The following is a 23229-nucleotide window of genomic DNA, read 5'->3' on the forward strand; positions in this document are numbered from 1 at the left end:
GAAATTTAGAATGATAATTCTAAAAAGAATTGAGCGTACTGAATGGATTCGATTATGAGGAGTCAAACGCATGATCATCAAGATTTTCACATGAAGTCTGCAATCCCGCTTTGGCACGTGTGCTCTCCAGAATTGCCGAGAATTAGAGGGAATAAAAGACGAAACAAAAAAGCACGCACACACATACTGTCCCCCTGGTTAAACGTGTTCCTTCAGAAGCCTGCCTCGAGCGCCGAAGAGGAGCGCCGGTTCTCGGTTAAATGAATCGAATTCCGTTGCTTCGCATTGCTTCGAGCATGACATACATGTTCCCGTCGAGTCGCCGAGTTGCCCGGTACAAAAGCTTGTGCTTCGATTGGATTCCATTGGGAAGAGGGCAGTGTTGGTGCTGACTTCTGTCAATTTAATTTAATTTCGACTTTGGAGGCAATGGAGGCATTGCTGGTCCCGTTCAAAAAAGAGATGGCCCCCTCATTTGGTCAGAAGCAGCAGCACTCCAGGTTCAAGTCCAAGTTCCTTCCAGAACCCCTTCGCCCTGTCCAAAATTGAGGGGAGAGAGGGAGAGAGGGCGAGGTAAAGGATGATGATAATTGAAATAAAATAAATCGAACAATTCCCTCCGAGCTCCCTGCGCACTCCCGGGGCTACTGAACGGGGGCCGGGGCCAAGCGAAATCAATTCGTCATCCGCGGCCACGGCCCGGATTCCACATTCGTGTCGGTTGTCGCCTGGCGCACGTTTCGCAGCCCCGTGGAACGTGGCTTTTCGATTCGCTCTTGCTGCTCGCCTCTCCTCTTTCGTGCGTTGGACAATCCAAAGGGAAAAGGGAAGGCCGGGGGAAATGCAGAAAAAGCCAAGGGCTGTAAGGTGTGTGGGGAGAAGCGCTAGAAGAAATTTTAATTGCGTAAAACGAGGCGAAAATGAGCTGCAAACAATGAGCGAGCCGTTTAAGCTGATTGCTGTGGTCTCGCTCAATTATGCCGGAGTGCCGCGGAGAGAAGCGAGGCGAGCGAAAGAAGGAATGACCGCTCCTCCTCACGGCACGTGTCATAACGTGACATGCTGCAGCAATGTCGTCGTGGTCGTCGTCGTCGTCGTCGTTACGGACGACAACTTGGCTACGCGCTGGTGCATCTTTTGCGTGCCAGTAATTGGCGGGCAGCGGAGATTGGACCGGAGTGTGACCGACGACCTTGGCGGTAATGTGATGTTACACTCAGTTCCGGAAGCATACATTTGCATCCACTTAGCCCGGGTGCCTTTGCCTTTTCTATTCTGTGAGTTTATACCTTTCGAGTTGAACTGGAAGCCATCTTTCGATGATTTCTTCAATGTGTACTTAATTTGGTTGATTTGAGGAATAGTTTATGATTAAATGAGGATCAAAGAAGACACTCACATGGGGAGAGATCCTCTAATACTCTCCCCTAGCCAGCAAACACATTCACAAGACGCTCGGTTGTGTCTTCTCATCTTAAACGATTGTCACCCTGATGCGATCCTTGATGCTGAGATACTGCACCACTTAAACATGATCGCGCGCGCGCTCGCAAAAAGGTGCTTGCTGGAATGGCGAGGACGGATCAACATAGGCGGTAAAGATCGTCGTTCGCGATGGTTCGGCCTTAATAATGGTGTGTAGCCCTTTCGAATTTAATAAACATGTCCGTGGCACCGTGGGATCTTGGATCACGGAACAAAGGGAACCACCTCGAAGCGTGGTTCCATTCCAATACGATGCCGGTCGCCTGGTGAGCAGTGGAACCATGTTCTGTACGCCTACATGCCCGCGGAGATGCTTGCTGCTGGGAAGACAACCGATTCAATTCCGCTTGATCGCGCTCGCAGATGTAATTGACGCTCCTTCACCTTTTGTGCGGCCGGGAGAGTTTTGATTCAAGGACGTGCACGTTGCGACAAGGCGCACCTGTCACCTGTGCGAGTATTGCTTCAGTGCTCATCAAAATGGCTTTGGTTTTATCAAAATTCAACAAACAGCCCCACAATCGAATGTGCATGATCGTCACAACATTCCATAGTTTCCGGATGGTGTCGAGTGCGTAGTGCTTGTCGCAAGATGTTGGATTAATAAACGGACCCAGGCACGGGCCTTATGGGGACCGCAAACAACATCACAACAACACTCCGCAGGACGTCCATTGAAATCAAAACAATCGACGAAGATGATGCATCCGCACATGCATGTGGATGCGTGGATGCTGGGTAACGAGATCGCATCGCATCGCATCGCAGCCGATCGGACGATGCATCGAGGTCCATTGGGAATCGGCCCCGCACACACTCATCCACTCGGTGTGTCTGTAGTGGCTGGTTGCCGACTCGAGCACGCACTCTTCGTGGTTGGTCCTACGAGATCAGGAAAAAAGCGCGAACGTGAAGAGTGTATCCTATCTAACATCTCCAGAGAGAGAGATGGATGGAAAGGGGTGCGCATGTGTGTTCGTCATCTTCTGATGGCGAAAGCATCTGTCCTCGACCTCCTCGTGATGGCAATTCGCAACAAACTAGTCAAACGCAGCAACAGCAACAACAACAAGAGCACAACACAAGTACCGCGTCGGCGCAACGCGAACTTAGCTATTCGAGAAGGTCCACCTCCGCTGGGATTTGCCTTTGGCCGGGTCCGGGAATGGTCACATGGTTGTCGGCATCTGGCACGTGTGGCGTGTGTGAGGTCTGTAGGAGGTTGGTGGCGATGAGCGATGAGATATCTCAGGTCGGATGCAATTGTCAAAGCAAAGAACCGTCCGTCGGTCGACCGGTTAAGGGCTCTTCCGGTTTCGAGTGGTTTCCCCAGTTCCTCTCTCTCTCTCTCGTGCAAAGGGTGCTTCTCGTAAGCACATCACGTTCCCTTCCCCCGGGGGGCGTCTTAGGTCGCTGCCTAAGGCCGCTACGAACCGAACGGAGCGCGTAACTGATCCACGGAACACTCCGAGAGCGGAGAAAGTTACCGTTAGATGTCGCTACCTCTAGCTGTATGTGTCCGTGGGCTCGTCTTCCAATTAATTAGCCGGCTAATTGTGTGCGCGCCCTGCCGTGGCGGCGGTGGCGGCGACTGCGGCACGATTTGTCGCGTTGGTTTTGGTGGGACGTCCGCACCACCTTCTCCTATTTCCGGCTCATCGTCATCATCACCAGCATCATCATCGTGGTGATCATCCTCACCTAAACGGTTGTCGGTCTCTGGTCTGGAGTTCACCTTTTAATTGGAAAATGTTCCGACTAATAAACGCGACAAATCGGAACAAACGATTCACCGCGCTTGTTGATCGTGCACGTGCGTGTGTAGTGCGCGAGGGTTGGAAAGGGAGAGGGGGTGGAATCGACCATGCGTACGCCGCCGCCGTGCTTCTTTGCTACGGTTGTTCTTGCTTTGGCAACCGTTTAAGGAGTCGACGACTCATCTTCTTTTGATTTTGCTGCAGAAGCATCCGGCGCCCTTGGCCGGCAGGTTCGTCACGTCAGCGGTGCGTTCTATTTGAGCTGTTTGACCGCAATGCCTGTGAGGCGACGAACCCGAAAGAGATTTGAGGCGAGCGCGATAAGAGAATCAGCTTTTTTTTGTATAAATGAATAGAAGTGGTTTGCGGAAGATGCTATGTTATCAATCAATGACTAGAATATTACAATTTTTGTTAAATTTGTTGATGAAGTTTTGTAAAATACTTAGGTAAAACTAGATTTTTGCAGAGAACCATAAAAACCCATCACATTGTTATATTAAAAATGCAAATATTTTGCCGGGAGTGCTTTTAGAAGCTAACAATCTTACTCGAATTTTCGCCCGGAAATTGATGCTTTTCCCGATGCTCCCGTGAATTGATGCTTGGTTCCAGAAAAAAATAGTTTTATGATTTTATCACTAAAAATCCTCAAAAATAAGCTTTCCCTGATTCTTTATATCTTTTTATAATAGATAGATTGAAAATGTAGCATCCCAAAGCTGGTGTATGATCTACTCTCCCCGCTTCCTTCATCTTCATCATCTCGTTCTTCCCTAACCAAACACCAAAACCACACGATGGTGGTTCCAACATCGCTCGCATACCGTTCTGGTGTGTTATCCACATCGCACGCCGCCACGGTTCACGGACCATCAAGCTCGACCCATTTTGTCCGCATTTTTGGTGTCGAAATCTCTTCTTATCGTTTTGCCGGCGCACAACATTCCAACCCATAACTCCCATGCCAATCATCGGAATGGTGATGCGGTGCGGTACGATGCGAGAGATACCATTCCTCCCCTCCAGTGCGCTCCTCTCCTCAGACCAGACCAACGGAGCCTGAGGGCCCGAGAAAGAGTGCAGAAATCAATTAATCGCTCGTTCACTCGCGCGTGGTGCAGCCAACAGCAGGAGCAGTAGCAACCGCACACTGTACCTGTCGCTCACCCCAAACCCAATCCGTAACTAATTTATCAATTTACATACACCACCAGCACCAACAGGGGGCCAACACACCAACGGTGACCGTGGCCTTGGTTCGCTATCCTCCTCCGAAAGACGAGACGGGAACCTATCTAGAGTGATGAGTAATCAATAAACCTTCGGCAAAGCGTTTTCGAGACAGCAAAAGCAACCTTCCTCCTTCCGCCGGGGGGCCGAAGTTGAATCGTCATCGAATATAATCAATAGATACCTTCGTCCGAGGATCGAAACACTTTGTGGCATCCCCAAGCGGGATGCCATTGCGTTGTTTGAAGTAGGGATCGATTTCGATCGCTACGGCCACGTCCAAGTCAAGGCAAACCTGTTGTGACGATCGCCAGAGCATAGCGATCGATCGAACGGTGATGTGCCCCGACCTCGTCCTCGGAGGATGTTTTCGTTTCGCCGCATTAGCTCCCTTCCTCTCTCTCTCCCTCTCTCTCTCTCTCTCTCTCTCTCTCTCTCTCTCTCTCTCTGTCTCTCCCGTGGTTGATGGCTACAATGTGACCCGCATTTCGGATGGTCACTTTCGAGACCCCCTGCCGGGATAACGCTAACTAGAACGATTAACCAGCGGAACGAAATTATTAAAGCAAACTGCTGCTGCGTGTGAGTAGCGGTGTAACAGGAAGAAACTGACAGATAGACTGCGCGTGAATGTGTGAGAGAGAGAGAGAATCATCCTCTAGGGGGTCTGTGAATGCCCTGAATGTTCCCTATTCTGTCGATGGTTTGAAAGGACCCCGAACGAAGTGCGACGAATTTGTCGTTTCGTCGTCCATCATATTCAGATCTCGCTTGGTCTGGGACCGATACGATCGCGATCATTCCCTCCGTGAGGCTAAGGAAGAGTTTCGCTTTCAATTCGAATTGGGCAGCCTGGTGATCCATTGGCGATTCAACCTGCCGTGAGTTTGGTTGTCCTCGTAATTGAATCTATTCTGTGGCGAGTTTCTGAAAAGACTGATCCTCCTGCGTCCTCGCGTTGTTCGCTAATAAAGCGTTAAAAAAACCCCTTCCTGCAATGGGGGAATGCAGATCAAAGATCGATCGATCGATCGTTTGTCAATCGGTCGCGGGCGTCTTTTCTGTGGGAACCGGTCTAGCAATCGGATTCTGCTTCCGCTAATGGCTGATCAAAGTATTCTGCAAAGTTTTTAAAAGCTTCATAGCGATCAAACTCCAATTTGTTCTCACATCGAGCTCGATCGAGAAACTTTGAAAATAAAATAATTGATTAACATTACCAAAAGAGCCGAGATCAAAGGCTGAGTAGTCTGTAAAACGAGAAGCAGCCGCCGCCACTGCACAGTGAACCAATTCCTTCCCGATCGTCGATGATCATCAGACTTGCACCTGAGATCATCAATCATCATAGGATCTCAGCGCAGCCTGCTCGCTCGCTCGCTCGCCCTCTCGGAGCTTCCAAACATTGTAAGCCGTTTCATATTGACAGGTTCCTGTCAGGCGTGTAAATGCCTGAATTATGACCACTTCAGAAACTCAGACCGCCGACTCCTAGTGAAGGGACTGATTGGGGCCACTCGAGGGGCTTTGTTTCGTCGCAGAAACAAAAGGAAGGTGCCTTCGTTGCCATTCGTGTACATTAATTGTGGCTACGAGCATCTAAGCATAGTAAAGCCCCTCCGAAATCCTTGGCCGCAGTGACATTAGACTTGATGGTGGAGACGGTATCTAATGAACGAACGAGATCCGTGTGCACAACACGAGTACGTTAAGTGACGAAGCGACTGTTGGGACCACACCCAGCAGCAGCAGCAGCAGCAGCAGCATGCACCAATAGGGCGCCATTCGAACATGGCGTTATCGTCGCCAGTGTCCGTAGCGCCGTGGCAGCCGCTACTACATCGAGCACGATTCACGATTCTGTCATAAGGCCCCCCGGGGGGGGGGGGGGGGGGGGGGGGTGTGCAGCATATACCATATAGTCGCGTTATGCACCACGAGTTGGCGCCAGAGGCTAGCATACCAGACTCGGACCACCAACCATCATGTACGTGGCACTCCCCTCAAGCACTCAATGCTCGCTGGTGGCGAAATGAGAATTAATTTGTTCTAATCCCCTCTTAGCTGGCCATCCATCAGGACATTCCGTTCAGCTCGCACCACGCACTTCATCGGCACCTTTGCGAGGACGTGGATCATTTAATTAAAATTAAACGATCTTTAAAACTGCGTCTGTCAAGCCAGGCCAGCCAGTCCGCTGATGGAGAATGTCAACACAAATGAGCAGACATGAGCTTCATTACGGTGCCAGCGCATGACATGCATGATCGCGGTCACTGCTTGGGTGAACGGTGCGAACTGTCATTCGTTATTCAACGTAACGCAGCGTTCCAGGTGTGCAGGTGATTACCGTTGGCCATCTTTCGTACGAAACGATCGTTACCGACTTTAATATCCCGTTGATGATCTGGTCCGTGGGGTTTATATTACCAAGCGATCGTTTCCATTTCGAGTTTAGCATTGCTTTAGCATCGCTAACAAATCTTTTCAACGCTTTTAGTAATTCGCTTTCATGGTTGGACATCACTTCAATTGTTTCCCTGAAACATATTGCACCCATTTTCCCATCAAACATTACATTTGATTGGCCTCCGGGATGATGTTGGTTATCAAATTAGGAGCATGGAATGGCATGATCGTCTCAATAAAGTCTGCCTACCTTAAAAGGCACCCAACAGGCGCACACAAACACACAATGGTCCAGTGCTGCGCCTCCGTGCTGACAAATGGAGTACGTTGGCCGCCTTACCGCACGGAATGGCAAATAAATTCAATTAAAAATTCATTCACTCACTCAATCCAATGTGAATGAGAAGAGCTCCGGTTGTGGAACGGCGTGGTGTCTCAGGAAGCACCGCCGCGGCGATTGGTCGACCTCGGCAAAGATCGCGCACGCTGTTGATCGCGATGGATTATTTTCTCACGCTATAAATGGTGGTCCCCCACCCCTCCGAGAGCCCGTGGGCTCACCAAAAAAAAAAACTGCTTGTAAATGTGCTGTTGTGCGTTGTTTGTGCTGCAGCGTTTGATCACTCTAACAAGCCACCACTGCCACCGCCTCCGTACTCTCTAACGAAGGTCCTGATCGTACCTGCTGCTGAATGCGGATGCCCTCTACTAGCGTCTAATGTAGCAGCTTCGATCTCTCCGGCTTGTGCCTCTTTTACACCCAATCGACCATAACTTAGACCCCGGGGGCGGTTGTTCGCACACTCTGTACGATGGTGCCAGAAGTCACACTCCAGGAATTGATCACCAGACAGGACAGGGATTAGCACCAGCAACACCTACTTCTAATCTTTTTTTTTCTCTCTCCCTTCCGGCCCATACGATGCGAGTGAGTGTGAGCTAAACACCGGTTTTACCGCTTCAAATTGCTCATTTACCTGAGGTTGGTGCGGTGCGGTCCGGAGTCTATTCAATATTTGTTCAACATTTATTTATATTCCCATTTTTAGAGATCGCCACCGACAGCCAGCTAGCCATTTAATTCAGGCTCTTGCGTCCCCTGTGCACTCGCGTTGAATTACTATCATCGTATGGAGAGCGCGCGAGCGAACGACAAAAGACCGCACGCTGTTCATACGAAAGACTTGCATTACAAGCGACGAACCTAGTCCCGGACGGAATGAGGGATAAAAGGGCATGCAGAGGGGGCGGGAGGGTGCGCGCGCGGTTAGGAATTGATTTTCTAGCACCACCGGGAGCCCCTATCTAGGGCTATCGTTTGCTAGATGCTGTTGCTTGACTCGGGGGATAATAATAATGGTGTAAGCACTTAATGGCTCTCGTGGTCCGGGACCGTCCGTAGGGCGTTACAATCGATGCCTTTTACTGGACGTTTTTGAGAAATGCTAATATGTGTGACACAAACCAAACCAAACCGTGCGCATTACACACGCCCTGCGATGTTAAAGGTAATGCCAGTTGACACATAATTCTGTCAGCAAGAACTTCGCACTCTGAGACTCGTTGAGCGACCAGAGAGTACACCAGGGTGGATAAAGAAGGAGAAAGGCGCAGAATCAACGCACCGACTCATCATCCACACACTCGGCTGATTTTTTGACGGGTTACGCCCGCGAAGCGCCACAAGCATGTGGATTCGGATTTCCTTCCCCGCTTTAAACGATCACCTTCAGCAGCACACGCCTCCCAAAAACTGATACCCATTATCGGGTCAGGACGCAGAAGAAGAAGAAAAAGATGAAGAAGATGAGGTGCCCTTTTGTGTGAGCAAACAGCTATGTACCGCCCAGAAGAAAGAAGATGCCGGTTCATTAATTGCTTGCTTGCCCGGGATCTCTCAGCATTTTGAGGCGGATTGGAGCGATTTTCACCTCGGCTCGGGGGGAGGTCAAATGACGCGCGTCCTCTCTCTCTCTCTCTCTCACCACCTCATCATACAGAAAACCTCAGCTGGTTCCGAGTTTTGAAGGGGGGGGAACATTACTAAATGCGAACCTGAAGGCGCCGCACTCGCACCGCAAATGACCGATCGTGGATCGCATCGCGTATTGTTGTGCCTGAAGCCTCTAGCTAGAGACAGAGACAGACTGCGAGAGAGAGAGAACTGGGGCAGGAATCAATTAGTCAAATGCTTAACTATATTTATTAAACAGATGATGTGCCGAGTTGATGATCAGTGGAACGCGCGCGCAGTCGTCACTCCAGATCCAGAGAGTTCCCGTGTGGTTGGCTCATTTGTTGTTTTGGGCAGAGAAGGAATGGCCCTTGGGAGTGCCGACCAACCGGGGTTCCTCATGCCTCGCAGTTCGGGACCTGGCAATTAGTGCGCGCAGTGTGCGTTTCCTCCGGAATGGCCAGCCGCTCGCTGAACACCACCCACCAGCGTCGTCAGAGCTTTGAATTAATCGGTACTGACCCCGGGCGAACGGACGGACGGAGGAACGGGCGGATGGACTTCCGCGGGCGATGCTGATATGCTTCATTTATCACCCCGCATCTCCCGGCGAGGAAGAGTCGTAGATTCTCGTCATTTAGCTGTGGAAAAGCCTTGGCGCAGACCTCCCTCTCCGCCCTTAGTTGGTCGTGAGATTTCGCTCAGATCATTTATCTTGCCCGATATTGAATCACGCAGCGCCAACCAAGACTTTTCACTCTAGATCTGTCCCAAGGAGGGAGCCCGCTCTTCCATTAAGTACCGCAAACCAGGGCATAGTATCTGGCGAACACTTGCTCTCGATTTAAAAAGAGAGCGAGAGACATTGATGCCAGGTGCTGCAGCGCAAAGTTCTATCAAAACATTGATTTAACCCCCCCCCCCCCCCCCCCGGGGGTGGGGAGAACTCATGATCGTCTTCAGCATCCTTACAATCAACCGAAATACACACGACGCCATATTGTCGATTGGCGATCAGCTTTCAGCACTTCTCGAATGTGCGACCAGCCTGTCATCGGTGTAGTCACAAGCCACCCACTTCTTCGCTCCACGATTATGACAGTTTAGCTGTTGCTGTTGTTGCGACTGAGTACATCCCACCCATTGGCGCTACACCAACCCGTCTCATCATCTCATCGTGCATCAGTTTCGATCCTCATGTTCCTCGGCTCCTTCTTCTTACACGACGCCATGGCATGGCATGGCATGCTGCTAGTGGTAGCCAATAGAACTGTCAAACGCGACATTACCACAAAACGTCAACTGTCACACGATTACAAGGCAGGCCGCTCGGGGGGAGTAAGTCGCCCCGACACCGTGAAAAAGGGCGCAACCATTAACGTTTGGGATTGCAGCCGGCTCCTCATCAATTAAAGAGGCTCGCCAATCCAATCCCAAAACGCGCTCCCCTGGTGGAAAGAGAAGGTTTTTATGTAGTTCGCACAGAAGGACCCCTCAGACACCACCACTTCGCTAAAAGGCCAATCAATGAAGCTGACAGCTAACAATTACCACGCCAGCCAGCCAAGCCGCCATGTCAGCCGTTTGCTACCAGCATGTGGCGTTGTGGTGTGGCCATAACCTCACCCACAGATCGCGACGACGACGTCGACGACAAGAGTTCGACTTTCCGTTTGCTCGCGTAACGCGTTTGCGTGGGTTGCGCCGGTTGGCGCGCCGGTTGGATCTTGATGGCTTTTGCTAAGGCGCAGCGGTTGGTCCCCTGCGCTTCACATCCCGCAAGATGTCGATATCGATCAGCACCTGCCGAATTATGAGTTGCAAGCACCCCTTCGCCCGCAGAGAGGCTCGTCAAGTGGTGCCAGGTACTTTGCGATGCATTCGCAGTAGATGCCGACGGGATGTGGGATGAGTTTGCAGATCTCAGTGGTGGAGATCGCAACCACTGAACGACTGAGAATGATCGTTCTCTCTTGCGGTAAAATGTTGCAAATTGTGTTAGAAAACCCGACGGAGCGGATATTTTCCTTTAATATTCTGTTAATTTATCGAACCTTTGCCATAGCACACATAACGCCAAAGTGCAGCAATGCACATGGCACAGGGTAGTGGGCATTGCGATCAGATCAGATGCCACCCACCGCGCGCAGCAGATCAATTCGCTACGGTGCAACCCCGTACGTGCATCATAAGGCCGCTTCAGGACTTCAGACACCACGGACTCAATGGACTGACTGAGTAAACAAACCATCCACGCCACGCCACTCCACAAACACTCTCTTCTTGGCAGCCTTTGTCCAGTCTGATGCCCGCCAGCCACACACTTTCATGCCACATGATTATTGATCGCACAGTTGGATAACAAACCGCTGATGCTGCTGCTGCTGCTGCTGCTGCTCAACATATCGTTTGTCTGGTTGCCCTTTACACCTTTTCCGTTTTTTGCGTCGATTCGTCACAGAAACAGTGCGAGGGTGTGTTGCCCAGTTCCAGTTCCTTCAGTGAAAGTACCTTTGGCGTTTTTTCCTCTAGTTTGATGACAGGAATTTTAACACGGAACTTACGGAAAGAATTCATTCGGAGGAGTTTCAGTAACTTCTAGATACTTAATTCAACTTCTTTTCTTCTCCTTCCTTTCCTTCCAGTATTCAAACGCAGCATCGACATAGGCCTTCACTCGGCACCGACACCAAATATAGGATTTTCGAAGGTAAGCCACGCACTCCAATCTGCTGAAACCTTTTCGCGCATCGAACATCGCCACGCATCCTGTGCAAATCCACACGAATCCAAGGCAATCATCGCGATGCTTACGCCACAACAAAACCCCTACGCAACTGCATCCGCGTTTATTGTGCAGGATGCAGTGGGGTGCAAGGGAGTGGGCCAGCGGTACACCACGCTAATTGCAGTGGGATCCCGGTGCTCCGATTAATTAGCGATTCACGCACGGAACACGCACACCACACTGTGGGAACACTTTCATCGCGGAAGAGGGCGTGCTAGAGGAACCGCGTTCGAATCGATCTCTTTGGTCCGCTCCCGGAACGTGCACCCCCATTCACTCACTCGATCTGTCCATTCATCGCTAGCCACGAGTTTCGCTCCTTGTGGGCCCCCTGACGTAGCTTATGTGGTTGCCGACAACTTGCGGAATCGAAATCCATTTCAAAAGCCTTCTCCATCATTCCCCCCGGCAGTCGAGGTCTAGTCGTCGTCGGCAATTAACTGTTTGTTGGGTAGAGGATTTCGCTTTCGAGCCGGCGCAAAAGGCGCAAAGTAGAACTCTCGATGAATTATAATTATAATTGATCGATTTTAGTAGAGCCACGATGATGGGCCGGGCGGAAGATGTTCATCCGTGCCATTCCACTAGTTTCCACCCCTCCATTGATGATGATGATGATATGTTTTCCCTCTCTCTAAAGAGAGAAAGAGAGAGCAGTTTCCCATATGTGTGTTTGGGCAAAGAGTTTGACTCCACTACTGACAGCACTGACGACGAAGAATCCAAAACGTGACATGCTGCTGATTGGCCGCGGAGTTTTTGGGGTCTGAGAACCGGCGGGACTAGCGGTCGGGCTCGATGGGAAATCTGGAGCAAAAGTCCGGGTGGAGTTGTGAAGCTCGTTAGACCGTGGACTAGGTGGTGTGTTTCTGGTGTGTTTCTCCCGGTCCTGACGTCATGTTGCGGTGGGAAGCAGTCTACTGGGCCTGACTGGTTGGCCACTCGCTGCGCCTGCGATCCGTCCCGCTGCGATGTTCATTGATTTGTCATTCATCGTACAGCGGGCGAGCGTGTGAAGGCGCTGTGTTGCGGATGTGCCGGCTGACTGGCGAACATAGACTCCGGTGTCTGCACTAGTAGTAGGAGTAGAAGTAGCAGGAGCAGCAGCAGTGTTGCAACCAGGCTGTGCGCGCGCGCGATGTGTTTGGATCTTTATTTACTTTTGATGAATGCGTCGCTGGCAGGAGCGCGCTGTTCGTGTCGATGGGATTCGTGGCCACTTCTGGAACTCTAGAGGAGCTCTACGAATGTTTTATGAGTTTGCGGATGTTTTTGGCAACACATTTAGAATTGAATTAACTTTGAAAAAAGTTTTTCGTGGATTATTCTGAGCAATTTCTTTTGAACGTCAAAAAAAACCTTCAATTTGTATAAGAACGATTGAAAAGGTTAGTATTTTGAAATAGTTATGTCTACGCTAGACAGTAGTTGAACTGGCAAATGCTATTTCTGGGTTTAAAAATATTTTAGCGACTGTTTTAGATCTGTTTTGCTTGCGTAAAGAAACATTGTTCATGTTTGAATAAGAAAATGTGGAATATTTTGCAATAGAGCAATGCTACAAAGTACAAAATTCCATTCTAAATTTAGCTCCAACTGTCTTTACAAAGAATTGCTTATTATTGAATTGCTTCTCATTCATTGTTTTATTAACATTCCCTTTTCAAATTAGTAAACAGAAGCAACAGTTCAATGCTACAGGATTTGGCAAAGCATGCAGTTAGATAAGAAAGATTTTTTTGTAGAAGAAAACCATTTGTACTGTACGCTGCAGTTTTTTTGAGAAATTGGAAATGTCATAAATCTGTTGTTTTTACACTTTGTTCTCCAAAAATCCTCTGGCGTCAAATCCAAAAAAGTCCTTTGAAGTTCTATGAAGGATTTATTTTTTCTCAATTCAGAAAATCAAACCTACAACCCCCCCAGGAGCGGTTGACGTTGGTTGTCTAACAATTAGATCACCCCGTTTCCGATCCGTCAACCTTCATCCTCTCCCTCATTCGGGTGCTTTCGTCATCAAAGTGCAAAATGATTGATTTCTCATTCCATTTCCCTTCAAATCCTCCGCCGGCACTCTAACTAAACCGCTGGAACCACACTCCACTCTCTGTGTGTGTCCCAAGCAGAAGGAGGGAGAGGGCTCCAATTCCATTTAACCCAAAACACCCAGCGACCCCACACCGCCCGGGAATGGTGATTTATGGCGAGCTCATTTATGGACGCACTTTTGCGTTCGCTCCCTGGCTGGCCAACTCGAGGCTCGTCTAAGTCAAGTCGAGACACGAGCGAAAATGGCACGGAAGGGGGAGTGACACCGCTTCGTGAATGTAAATAAAAGACTCCAACCCAAATCCTGAGGTGGCTCGGCGTCGGGTTCGCTCTGTCGCTCATCCTCCGGGTTCACTTTCACAAAACCTCAACCTGGCGAGGTCTGAGCTGCTTTTCTGCGGAGCTTTTGCTGGATCTTGAGCTGCGCGCTGCATGTGCTGAAAGGCTGAGAGCATCACATCTTAGCACTTTAAAGCTTAATTTTGTTTGTTTTCACTTTGACCTCCTGCCGGTTACCATCTTTTTTCTCCCTCATTCCGAGCGGGGATATCATTTTCATGCTGATCAGCTCGGCTCAGCGCCCGAGACGGATCCTCGACATCCGAACAGGGACTTATCGCAAAAACTGGCCGTCTGAAAGCTTGTCCCCTTTGCGTTATCGCGGTTGCAGTCCGGGGCAGTTAATCGGCTTCGATTCCAACCACGAACTAAGGGGATTGCAATCGAACCACAACTGATGCTCCACTTCCACTGTGCGTCTTACGTTTGTTCTGCTTTCTTCTGGCCGTTGGCTCACAGGTTTACATGCTTGTTCAACGCTCCCAAACCGAAACCGGCGTATTGCAACGTTGTTGCAAACACTGCAACTGCGTGTAATGACTTTAATGATTCGTCGGCACAATTGTGTGCCAAAGATGGACAGCTGGAACATTGTGCAGCGCGGGAAAATCGAATGCCAAATCGCGGGCGAACGTAGAAGAGATGCAAAGATGGTCGCGATATCGCCCGCTAGCTTGTCGCATTTCCGCTGCTCTTCCGCTCTTCTCTTCAGGGATGCATTTGGTGTGCTTGAGCTTGGAATACTTGAGCACAATTCAACATTTTCTTACACTTTGCGATGGAACCGTTTTTTTTTTTGGTAAACCAACTTGATGTCTCTAAGGAGAAGCCCAAAGAATCCAACGACAAAGCAAGCGGAGTCGAAAGCGAAACGGACAGGAAAGCACCGCCGAGTTTCCGGTGATTCTACTCTCAGCAGAATTGGCCATGCCTTTAATCGATCAGATCACGCGACCTGTTGCGGTGCGAAACCTGGAGTTTGAGTTCCAACACGGGTCGGAATCGGATTGGTCGCACTACGCGCCCGTTTCGCCATTTGGCGTCCCGTTCCGGCGATGACGATTAGAGGGAATTATTTGCTCCTCATCCCTGCCCGGTCCGATCACCGCGAGACACCCACTTAGTCACTTAGACCAGCACCAGCACCAGCAAACGTCCTCCCGATGATTGCTTTCGTCTGAGCTTAACGTCACTGTCAAAGACGGAGGAGAGGGTTTGTTGCGTTGCGTTGGACAACGTAAACAACGTTAAAATGGTAAATCGAAGCCGTTCGATCGTACGGACCGTTCTTCCCGCCGTCTCCGGTTTGGATTGATTTGAGTTCGAATCTCCCGGGCGCGCGAGTGGCGTCTCGATCACCTGGAACCGGGGTCCCGGGTTCAGATCCGTGAGGTAAACAGGTCTAATGGAACGATTAATCATAATCCTCGCTGGGGTCGCTCTCCTCGGTGGACAGTGTCCGTCCGTCCGTTCGTCCATCCGTCGGTTTGACTGCTTTACTCTCGTTTTAAGCTCGTCCCATCCCAAACGGTCGCCCAATTGGGTGGTCACTCCGGTTGCTGCTGCTGCTGCTGTGTGTTGGCCACGAGGGACCGCGAGGCCACAGTTCCTTTTTTGGGGAGGTCTGCGCGAGGACGGCGAGAGAGGTCGAACGGTCGACTTTGCCTATATTTATTACATTAACAATGAATTTATCATTTTTGCCCAATGTGGAAGAGGCACACACACCCGCACAAGCATACACACGAACGAAATGTAGAAAGGGGAGGGATAAGAAATGTTAGAAAAGATTGAATTCATCCCAAGCAGCTGCGAGTGTGGTGCGGGGCGTTATAGAGATGCATAAGCGGGCGCCATCCAGTAAACCAAGGTTGCTGCTGCTGCTGCCGAGGTTGATGCTGCCAGCCACTTTTGGTAGTGGCCGCCAGCGAGAGCCTCAGACGAAGCCACAATGGAGCAGAGGGAATTCTTGGACTCGGCCGTTGTGGTCACATGGTCATCCATCCGTCCGCATGATTACCATTTATGGTTCCGCGTATGGATGCTGCCAGCCAGCCAGCCAGCTAGCCACCCAGACACGGTCTTCGATTGTTTGTCGCGGTTTAGGAAAGCTTCGTTTGAAGTAAAGAGTGTTTTCTCTTGCCACAGAAAAACCAACAGAATGAGTGTTACCTTGAGTAGAAGTTAATATAAGATTGAATTTACTAGAAACGCAATACAGAGAGCCCAAAAGTGTAATCCTCAGCTGTATCCAGTCCCTCCAGGCACGAAGTAGACACACTCTTGGCTGAAATCCAATCCCATTCCAGGCACTGCAAGGAGCAAAGGCATATGTTTACTCATATTTTGCACAACAATCCCCCCGAGCCTCAATGACCCAGTTTCCACGGTTTTCAACGCCGGAGACGCGAGCGATGGAACGAATTCTCCACGGCAGCAACGATCGCAAACCGAGCAGCCAGCAGCAAAGAAAGAATCGCTTTGGCTACCCCTTTGCCATGGTTCGGTCGACGTACGGATTCGAATTGTTACTGACTGATGCAGCGGAACGCTGCTCGGTTGCTCGGTGTGCAGCAGGGACCACAGTGCCTGGCACAAAAGAAATGGCGATCCCGATTTGGCGAAGGTGGAACGAGGTGATGTTGGTGCTAAGGGAGTCGAGGCAGTGAAATCCATTTTCATGCTTTGTTAAGTGTTGACATGGCGTCGCATTTGGCGTAAGTGGTGCGATTAGTGCATTAATGCGAACACATTTCTTGCCTTCTGGGATCTACTCCGGTCACGGTACACGGTGTGGAGCGAATTCTGATTTTGACAGATCACACCAGGATCACACCAGGGGGAAAGGTTCAAGAGAACAGAGACAGGGAAGTTAAGATGACTTTTTGCATGTTTATGCTTTTAGGAGTATTCTTTTTTGCAGATGGTTTTAAATCTACAAAATCATTGAAATCAGAATCAAAAGTTGTTATTGATCGCTGATCAATCAAACTAGAATAAGGCGCTCGATGACTTTGAAATCACTCGGAAACTCTCGGAATAGATAGCCCTACACAACCACCATTATCAATCATTTATCATCATTTCATGGATCGCCATCACAACGGATAATCGTACATCGTAACTCCTTCGCGTTGGCGTGTAAATGAGTCCAATGCCAACCCGGCCGTTTGTTGTGAAGTCGCTATCCAGAATCAGAAGCGCTCGAAGCTTCGATTCGATGCCGGAACAAGGGCCGACGAGGATGACAAATTGTCGACAATTAAGCTCGCAATAAATAATTGAACAATTCCAATGCCCCCCCGCCAATGCCGATGATGATCATGATGATGATGATCGTCGTCGATCGGTAATCGATCCGTGAGCCGATAGCCACGAAGCGAACTACGGATTATTCCCATAACAATAGTCGCATTCTGTTATCTTCTTCCCTCTGTTAGTTGTACTGCCGGGCGTAGCAACGTAGCTGTGAGGAGCATCGTTCGAAGTTACAATTGGTCTACTGTCTCTACTGTGGTGGTATTGTTGGCACAGTATTGTTGTGGCCACATCACCACCACGGTATGGTACGTCGTTGAAACGTCTCCAAATCACATGCAATCATCTCTCCGGCAGTCAGGTTCGGATCGCGGAGCGCGGGATAATCGATTATTGTTTACCTTTACCTTCATCGCGACCAGTTGTGCTGGCCTGGCTCCCTCCAGTAGATGTCGCTCACTGGGTTTTGGATCTCAGTAATGCCCCGGGCGCCTTGCGAAGTGGCTTATGTGGCCCCGCGAAGGCCCCCGCAGTGCCAGAGGTGCAATAGTCAATAGATTTATTTGGTTGTACAACTGCAACTGCCGATGCACCTCAGTGCAACTGGCCGATGCTCGTTTGGTGCAACCGTCGACGACTGGTTGAGCCGGTGGGTATGTGGAGTTGGAATTGCTACTCGAGAAGCTCCGAGATGCCGTGGTGGGGGTGGATTGGTGATGTGATCTTTGATCGATTGTGTGTTTGCATTCGCAGAGGCGGCATGCTGGAGCAGGGGGGTCGGGAGGGAGAATTGATGGAGTTTGATGGTGGATTGCAATTTCGCAAAAGCCCATCATCGGATCGGAAAAGGGAATTACCCTGGGAAAATTATTTCTGGTCTCGCAGCGAAGGTATGCCGGCGATGTCTGCCCGAGACGAAGCAAGAAGCAATACTGGGGATACTGGTATTCAAGTGAAGTCATTCAACCGGAACACAAGACAATGTATGTGACCTAATTCCATCCGTCCGTCCACCTTAGACGAGACGAGCATTCGCGTTTCATTCCCGGTTCACAGACGACACCAAAAACAAAGAACTTGGAACTTCAACTTCAAGCGCCAACTGATCGTGACTTCCAGCTGGTGAAACAGCGATACGTTGGGAATCTCCTTGGTGTGCAACCGATTCATTGAGTAACTCCCGATATACCCCCACCCGGTGACACCACTTTTCGGTGATCTCGGAGTGACGAAACAGATCGCGGATTGTGAAGCGAAATTGATTTCATTCTCTTTTTGTATCGCGCCCCTCCCGGCACCCGATCCCAGACACTTCCTAATCCTTCAAGTTACCAAGGAGTCCCAAACGGTTTTTAACCGCTTTGGAACTGTCGCCAACGTCGCCACAATCTGCACTTTCGCCGCCGCTTGCTTTGATGAGTGCCTTGCGCGATTCTCACAGACCAACCCGGGGGGCGGAACCGGGCTTTCGTGGTCGTTGCCACTGGCCACCATCAACAGAATTCGAAGGAAACAACAACAACAACAGCACGAAACAAAATGGAGCCGCAGGAATTCGGGAATGTGAATTTCTGGAGGAGCAGGGAAAAGGGACTGAAAGTTCCCAAGGCTCGCGCCACCTTCCCCTCCTGGACCTAAGGGACCGCAGAAGCTTTCGGACCGGCCGCTCGACCAGCCGGCGAGTATTAAAGCAAACGAAAGCAATCGTATGCGCCACCGTGACGGCAGAATGTGCGGATTATGAGGAATGATGATTTCTCGAAAGAGCGGAGCGGGTGTAAGGGGGCTCGGTGAGGCTCGAGTCCGGGTCCGTGTGAAACCTCACAGCGAGCGGCATTCACATCGAGGCTGGGCGTATAGGATCCATCCCAATCCGCCATTCTGGTCGATTCCCCCCCCCCCCCCCCCCCTCTGGAGGGAATGTCACTTGGAGATTGATTTGATTGGAAAATTTGATGATTTGTCAGGTTTACGTAAGTGGCCAATGAAGCGGTCATCGGAGCGGTGTGGTGTGGAATGGAGGTGGTGGTCCGAAAGTGACGAGATGTCAGGCGCGTTTTTCGTCAACGAAGCCGCCGACGTCGCCAACCGGAGGTTGGACCTTCAAGCGCGGGGGGAGAGATTTAAATTATTGATCCGTTCCCGTAGCCACAGTCTCAGGGTTATGATAGTGGTGGTAGTGGTGCTGACGGCGGCAACTCTGGGAGCAGAACTAGTATTGGAATCCTGTGAAGGTGATTCACAGACGCCGAGGACGGCGAGGACGCTGCGAGCTCACTCTTTTTTTTTATGTGACTTCAATAACTCTCTATCAGTTTCTTTCACTATCTCTCTCGTTCTCTCTCTCTCTCTCTCTCTCCTCACTTTCAGGCACTGTCCGGGTTTCTCATGATGCTGACGCAGAACGGGAAGCTGCTGTACATTTCGGATAATGCGGCCGAATATCTTGGTCACTCGATGGTAAGTTCGATCCCAACTCAGATCGATGATTCATTTCACCCAAGCGCGCTCCCTCTCTTTCAAACTAATACTGGATACCGTACCGGGCAGTCTGACGAATTGCAGGATTTATATTCGAGGTTATATTAACACAACTCCCCGTCCGGGGGCGTCATTTGATGGCCGCTACTGGGCTTTTTAGCTCGATGGAGGGGACGGAGTTTTGGGATTAGCTTTGATTGTTTTTTGGTTCAACGTGTAAATAATTCGGCGACGTTTGCACACGTCGCTAGAGCTGCTCCTGTTGATTGGTGAATGTCAAAGTGTACTCCAATCGATTGACGTCGCGGAACTCAAAGGCAAAGCAAGCGATTGCCTTGAGTTACGTCAGAGCAATTTGTCATGATTACGAACAGTTGCTGCGTGTCACAAGCGCGGTTAATGACTCATTTAGAGCACCACAAGCTACTGCGAATTTCGGAGATTCGTTCGTTCCCACCGAGAAAGACTTGCGCGCTACATCAAGCGATGAACCGGCGTGGAATGGGAATTCGGTTTCCACGAAAAAAAATTGGCGTCAAAAATTAATGTAAACAGAAACTTGAACAGGACTAACAAGCGTACCCCGAGGAGCAACAACAAGAGATGTCCAGAGGGAATGATGCGCCAGAGGATTCGAAGCATCGCGCACTTCTCTCTCTCTCGCTCTCAGTCTCGACACTGTAAGTATAACGTTAATTGTGCCGACCAGCCTGTGTCTTGACGTGCTTCAAACATCGTTTAAACATCTGCCCCACCGTCTCGTTCGTCCCCCCGGGAAGGACGGTGGTCGCAGCGAGCAGTACATCTTGCTCATCGCCATTCCATTCCGCGAGGTGTTCGCGACTCTGGCCAAGACCTTCCGCCCGGATTGAAACACTTCTTCCAAATGCTCACCCTGATCGCGTGCACACACACACCGAATGGTCTCCCGCTGGTCTCGGATGGCCGTGTGATAATGGCATAAGCCCTCTTGCATCTTCACCCCGTCGCCTGGCTCTTCCCCTGTTTTGCTGCTAAAAGGGCAGGCTAAATGGTGAGGGGGCGAGAATGAGCGAACTCCCGGAGCCAGAGGGACATGCCATAACGTTGCAAACTGCCAGCCAGCCAGCCAGCGTACCCACGGAGGCGGCTAACAGGCGAGAAAGATATCATCTTAAATTTCGCACCACGGCAATTTGTTAAAAAGCGCATCCGATCGTATTACAATCCCTTCATTCCCCGGGCACACCACCAACCGAGGGATGGATCAGATTGGACAGCGTCATCTTCGGCGAGCACTGGTGAACTCACGGGGGCCACCTTGCTGCTGGTGGTGCTGGAAGACCAGGCACAATCCGGAGATGGGCTTCCTGGGAAACAATTTCCAAGCAGAAAGTCGGGGCGCGAGCGCGCGCGCGCCCTCGCTGCCGTACCAAGCGAAGGAGGATCGTTGATCTTCCTGACCGGCCAATTGTGCTCGGATGTGTGCGGGTGCGAAGCCGTACGCGCGCCCGTCAACCCTGCTGCGTGCTTCCTGCGCGCTGGCTGCTGCTGGTGAAATATGATTGTTTTGATGTTTATTATTTCTCTCGCCCTCTTTTTTTCGCCCGGCGCGCAATGCACTGGCTCAGGGAGGAAACCTGGTCCTAGGAGAGCAGCGCAGGATCTGCTTTGGTTTTAATATTACTTTTTCCGTGTTTTTTCTTCTCCTCTGCCCCAAATGAGAACATACAAAAAAATCAAATTCGCTTCCATAAATGGTTCCACAAGGAGAAGAAGAGAAAGAACGAATGAAGCGAAGGGTGCAAAAGGGTGAAGTTGAGGGGGGGAGAAATATGATTATGTCCAGCGAGATTACTGTGAAGTGTCAGTTCCGCGGCAGGAACGCTATGGTATGCTCGGATGCACTGGTCGTCGAGCGAGAGACAGACGTGACAGGACGAAAGGCATCCATGAATTGGATTCGGAACTTGCGGAGCGACCATCAGTCAGCACGGCAGGCCTCGGCAGAGCACGCGAGAAGCGCACACGACACACCGAAGTGACGATGCAGCTTTTGAGGTTACGTTTGATGGCTTCTTGGTGTCAAAGGGAAGGGCATCAGATGAGAGGTAGAGGTGCCATCAGCATCATGCCACGGGTGAGGAGACTGTGTGTGATAACGAGGTGTGAAATGGAAAACAAATCAAACCATCCTCGCCACACCAGGATCGCCCTTCTTCCTTTACTTTCGCGATCTCTGAGTTGATCCTCGCCGAAAACGCGCTCACTCGCCGTCGCCACCGATCCACTGGACGATAATGGATTGGCTTTTAATATTGTTCTCTGCCCCGGTCCTGTCCCGGTCCCGATCCCGATCCAAAAAGGCTCATCGCTCCCCATTGGGTATTTGCCTTGGATCGGTCGCATCCTGGCTTCTCCTGGGTTTTTGGGGTCAACGTCAGAAGGTTCAACGCATCAACGCCTCGCGCTGCAACCTGACTCCACTCCACTGACGTGCCGGAGGTCTCCCGTGGTGTGATGGCCAATTTGCATTTTGCTAAAAGTTCGAGCAACAGCCTGTCAGTTGCTTGCAGTGCACCACGGCACCTCATTCATTCAAGTCCATCAAGTGACGTGTTGGGCTGCATGCTGGCCGTGAGTGTATGTGTTTGCGCTGGTGAGACTTGATGGTACACCCCTCATCGCTAGGTGACGATGATTAGCGAGTTGATAAGCTGATTAGGAGGTGCCCTTTCGGCAGCAATCCTAGAGTAATTCACGAGCGCAATTACCTGGCTGGCTGAAAGGATCGGAGTGTGAAAACCGCAATCCAAGTTCCTCGTGCACCTTCTCGTCTCGTTCTGTTTCAATTTATCCTCGCTTCGGCTCAGATGCGAGACCTAAAGCGGAACAAAGTGATGAGGTGGAGTATGATGACCAGGGCAACCACATACCAGCCACAGCACAGGTTCATTATTGCGGTTCGCCATCAATTGGTGTTTCAATTTATTTTCACGCCAAATTGGGCATCCCGGACCCCAGGAGAACGAGCAGAACGAGTAATTTTCCGCGTCAAACCACAATCCGGACTTCTCGAGACTTGCGCATTGGTAATGAGGTCTGGTGAGGCTTTGATAGGAGAGCACACGAGAAGGAGCCGGGCTTGAGTTTTATGTGTCATTGGGTCACACTCAATGTTGAGCAATTGAACTTTATTATGCTGCATTATGCTGCATATAGCATCAAACCCTCGATCAAGAAAGATGCAGCATGCTAATAGTGTAAAGTCGGGGAACTTGCATGATCTTAACAACATTTTAAGATAATCTGTTGTGGAAGAAACAATCGTACATCTTATCTTCCAAGCTGCACAATTTTACATAATGGTAACAGAAGGTTTTTTATAAAAAGCTTTTGAACTTCAAATTAAAAATTAAAATAATAGCAAAAATGTTTTTATGAATTTCTCGAAAGTGTAAAAACATTTTCTATTATTTGAAGCACTTGAACGAAAT

At 50.2% G+C, this 23229-nt stretch overlaps 1 protein-coding gene across 1 annotated transcript in view; it reads left to right on the forward strand.

The window, feature by feature from the left end:
* LOC126571253 (uncharacterized) overlaps positions 1-23229 on the forward strand; it is a 106141-nt gene that overhangs the window by 39599 nt on the left and 43313 nt on the right. The window contains exons 4-5 of the mRNA XM_050229614.1: positions 11484-11548; positions 19643-19732. Coding sequence (XP_050085571.1) covers positions 11484-11548; positions 19643-19732 — 155 coding nt within the window. The remainder of the gene's footprint in view (positions 1-11483; positions 11549-19642; positions 19733-23229) is intronic.

This window comes from Anopheles aquasalis, chromosome 2 (assembly GCF_943734665.1).
Source record: "Anopheles aquasalis chromosome 2, idAnoAquaMG_Q_19, whole genome shotgun sequence".
NCBI classification, from domain to species: Eukaryota; Metazoa; Arthropoda; class Insecta; order Diptera; family Culicidae; genus Anopheles; species Anopheles aquasalis.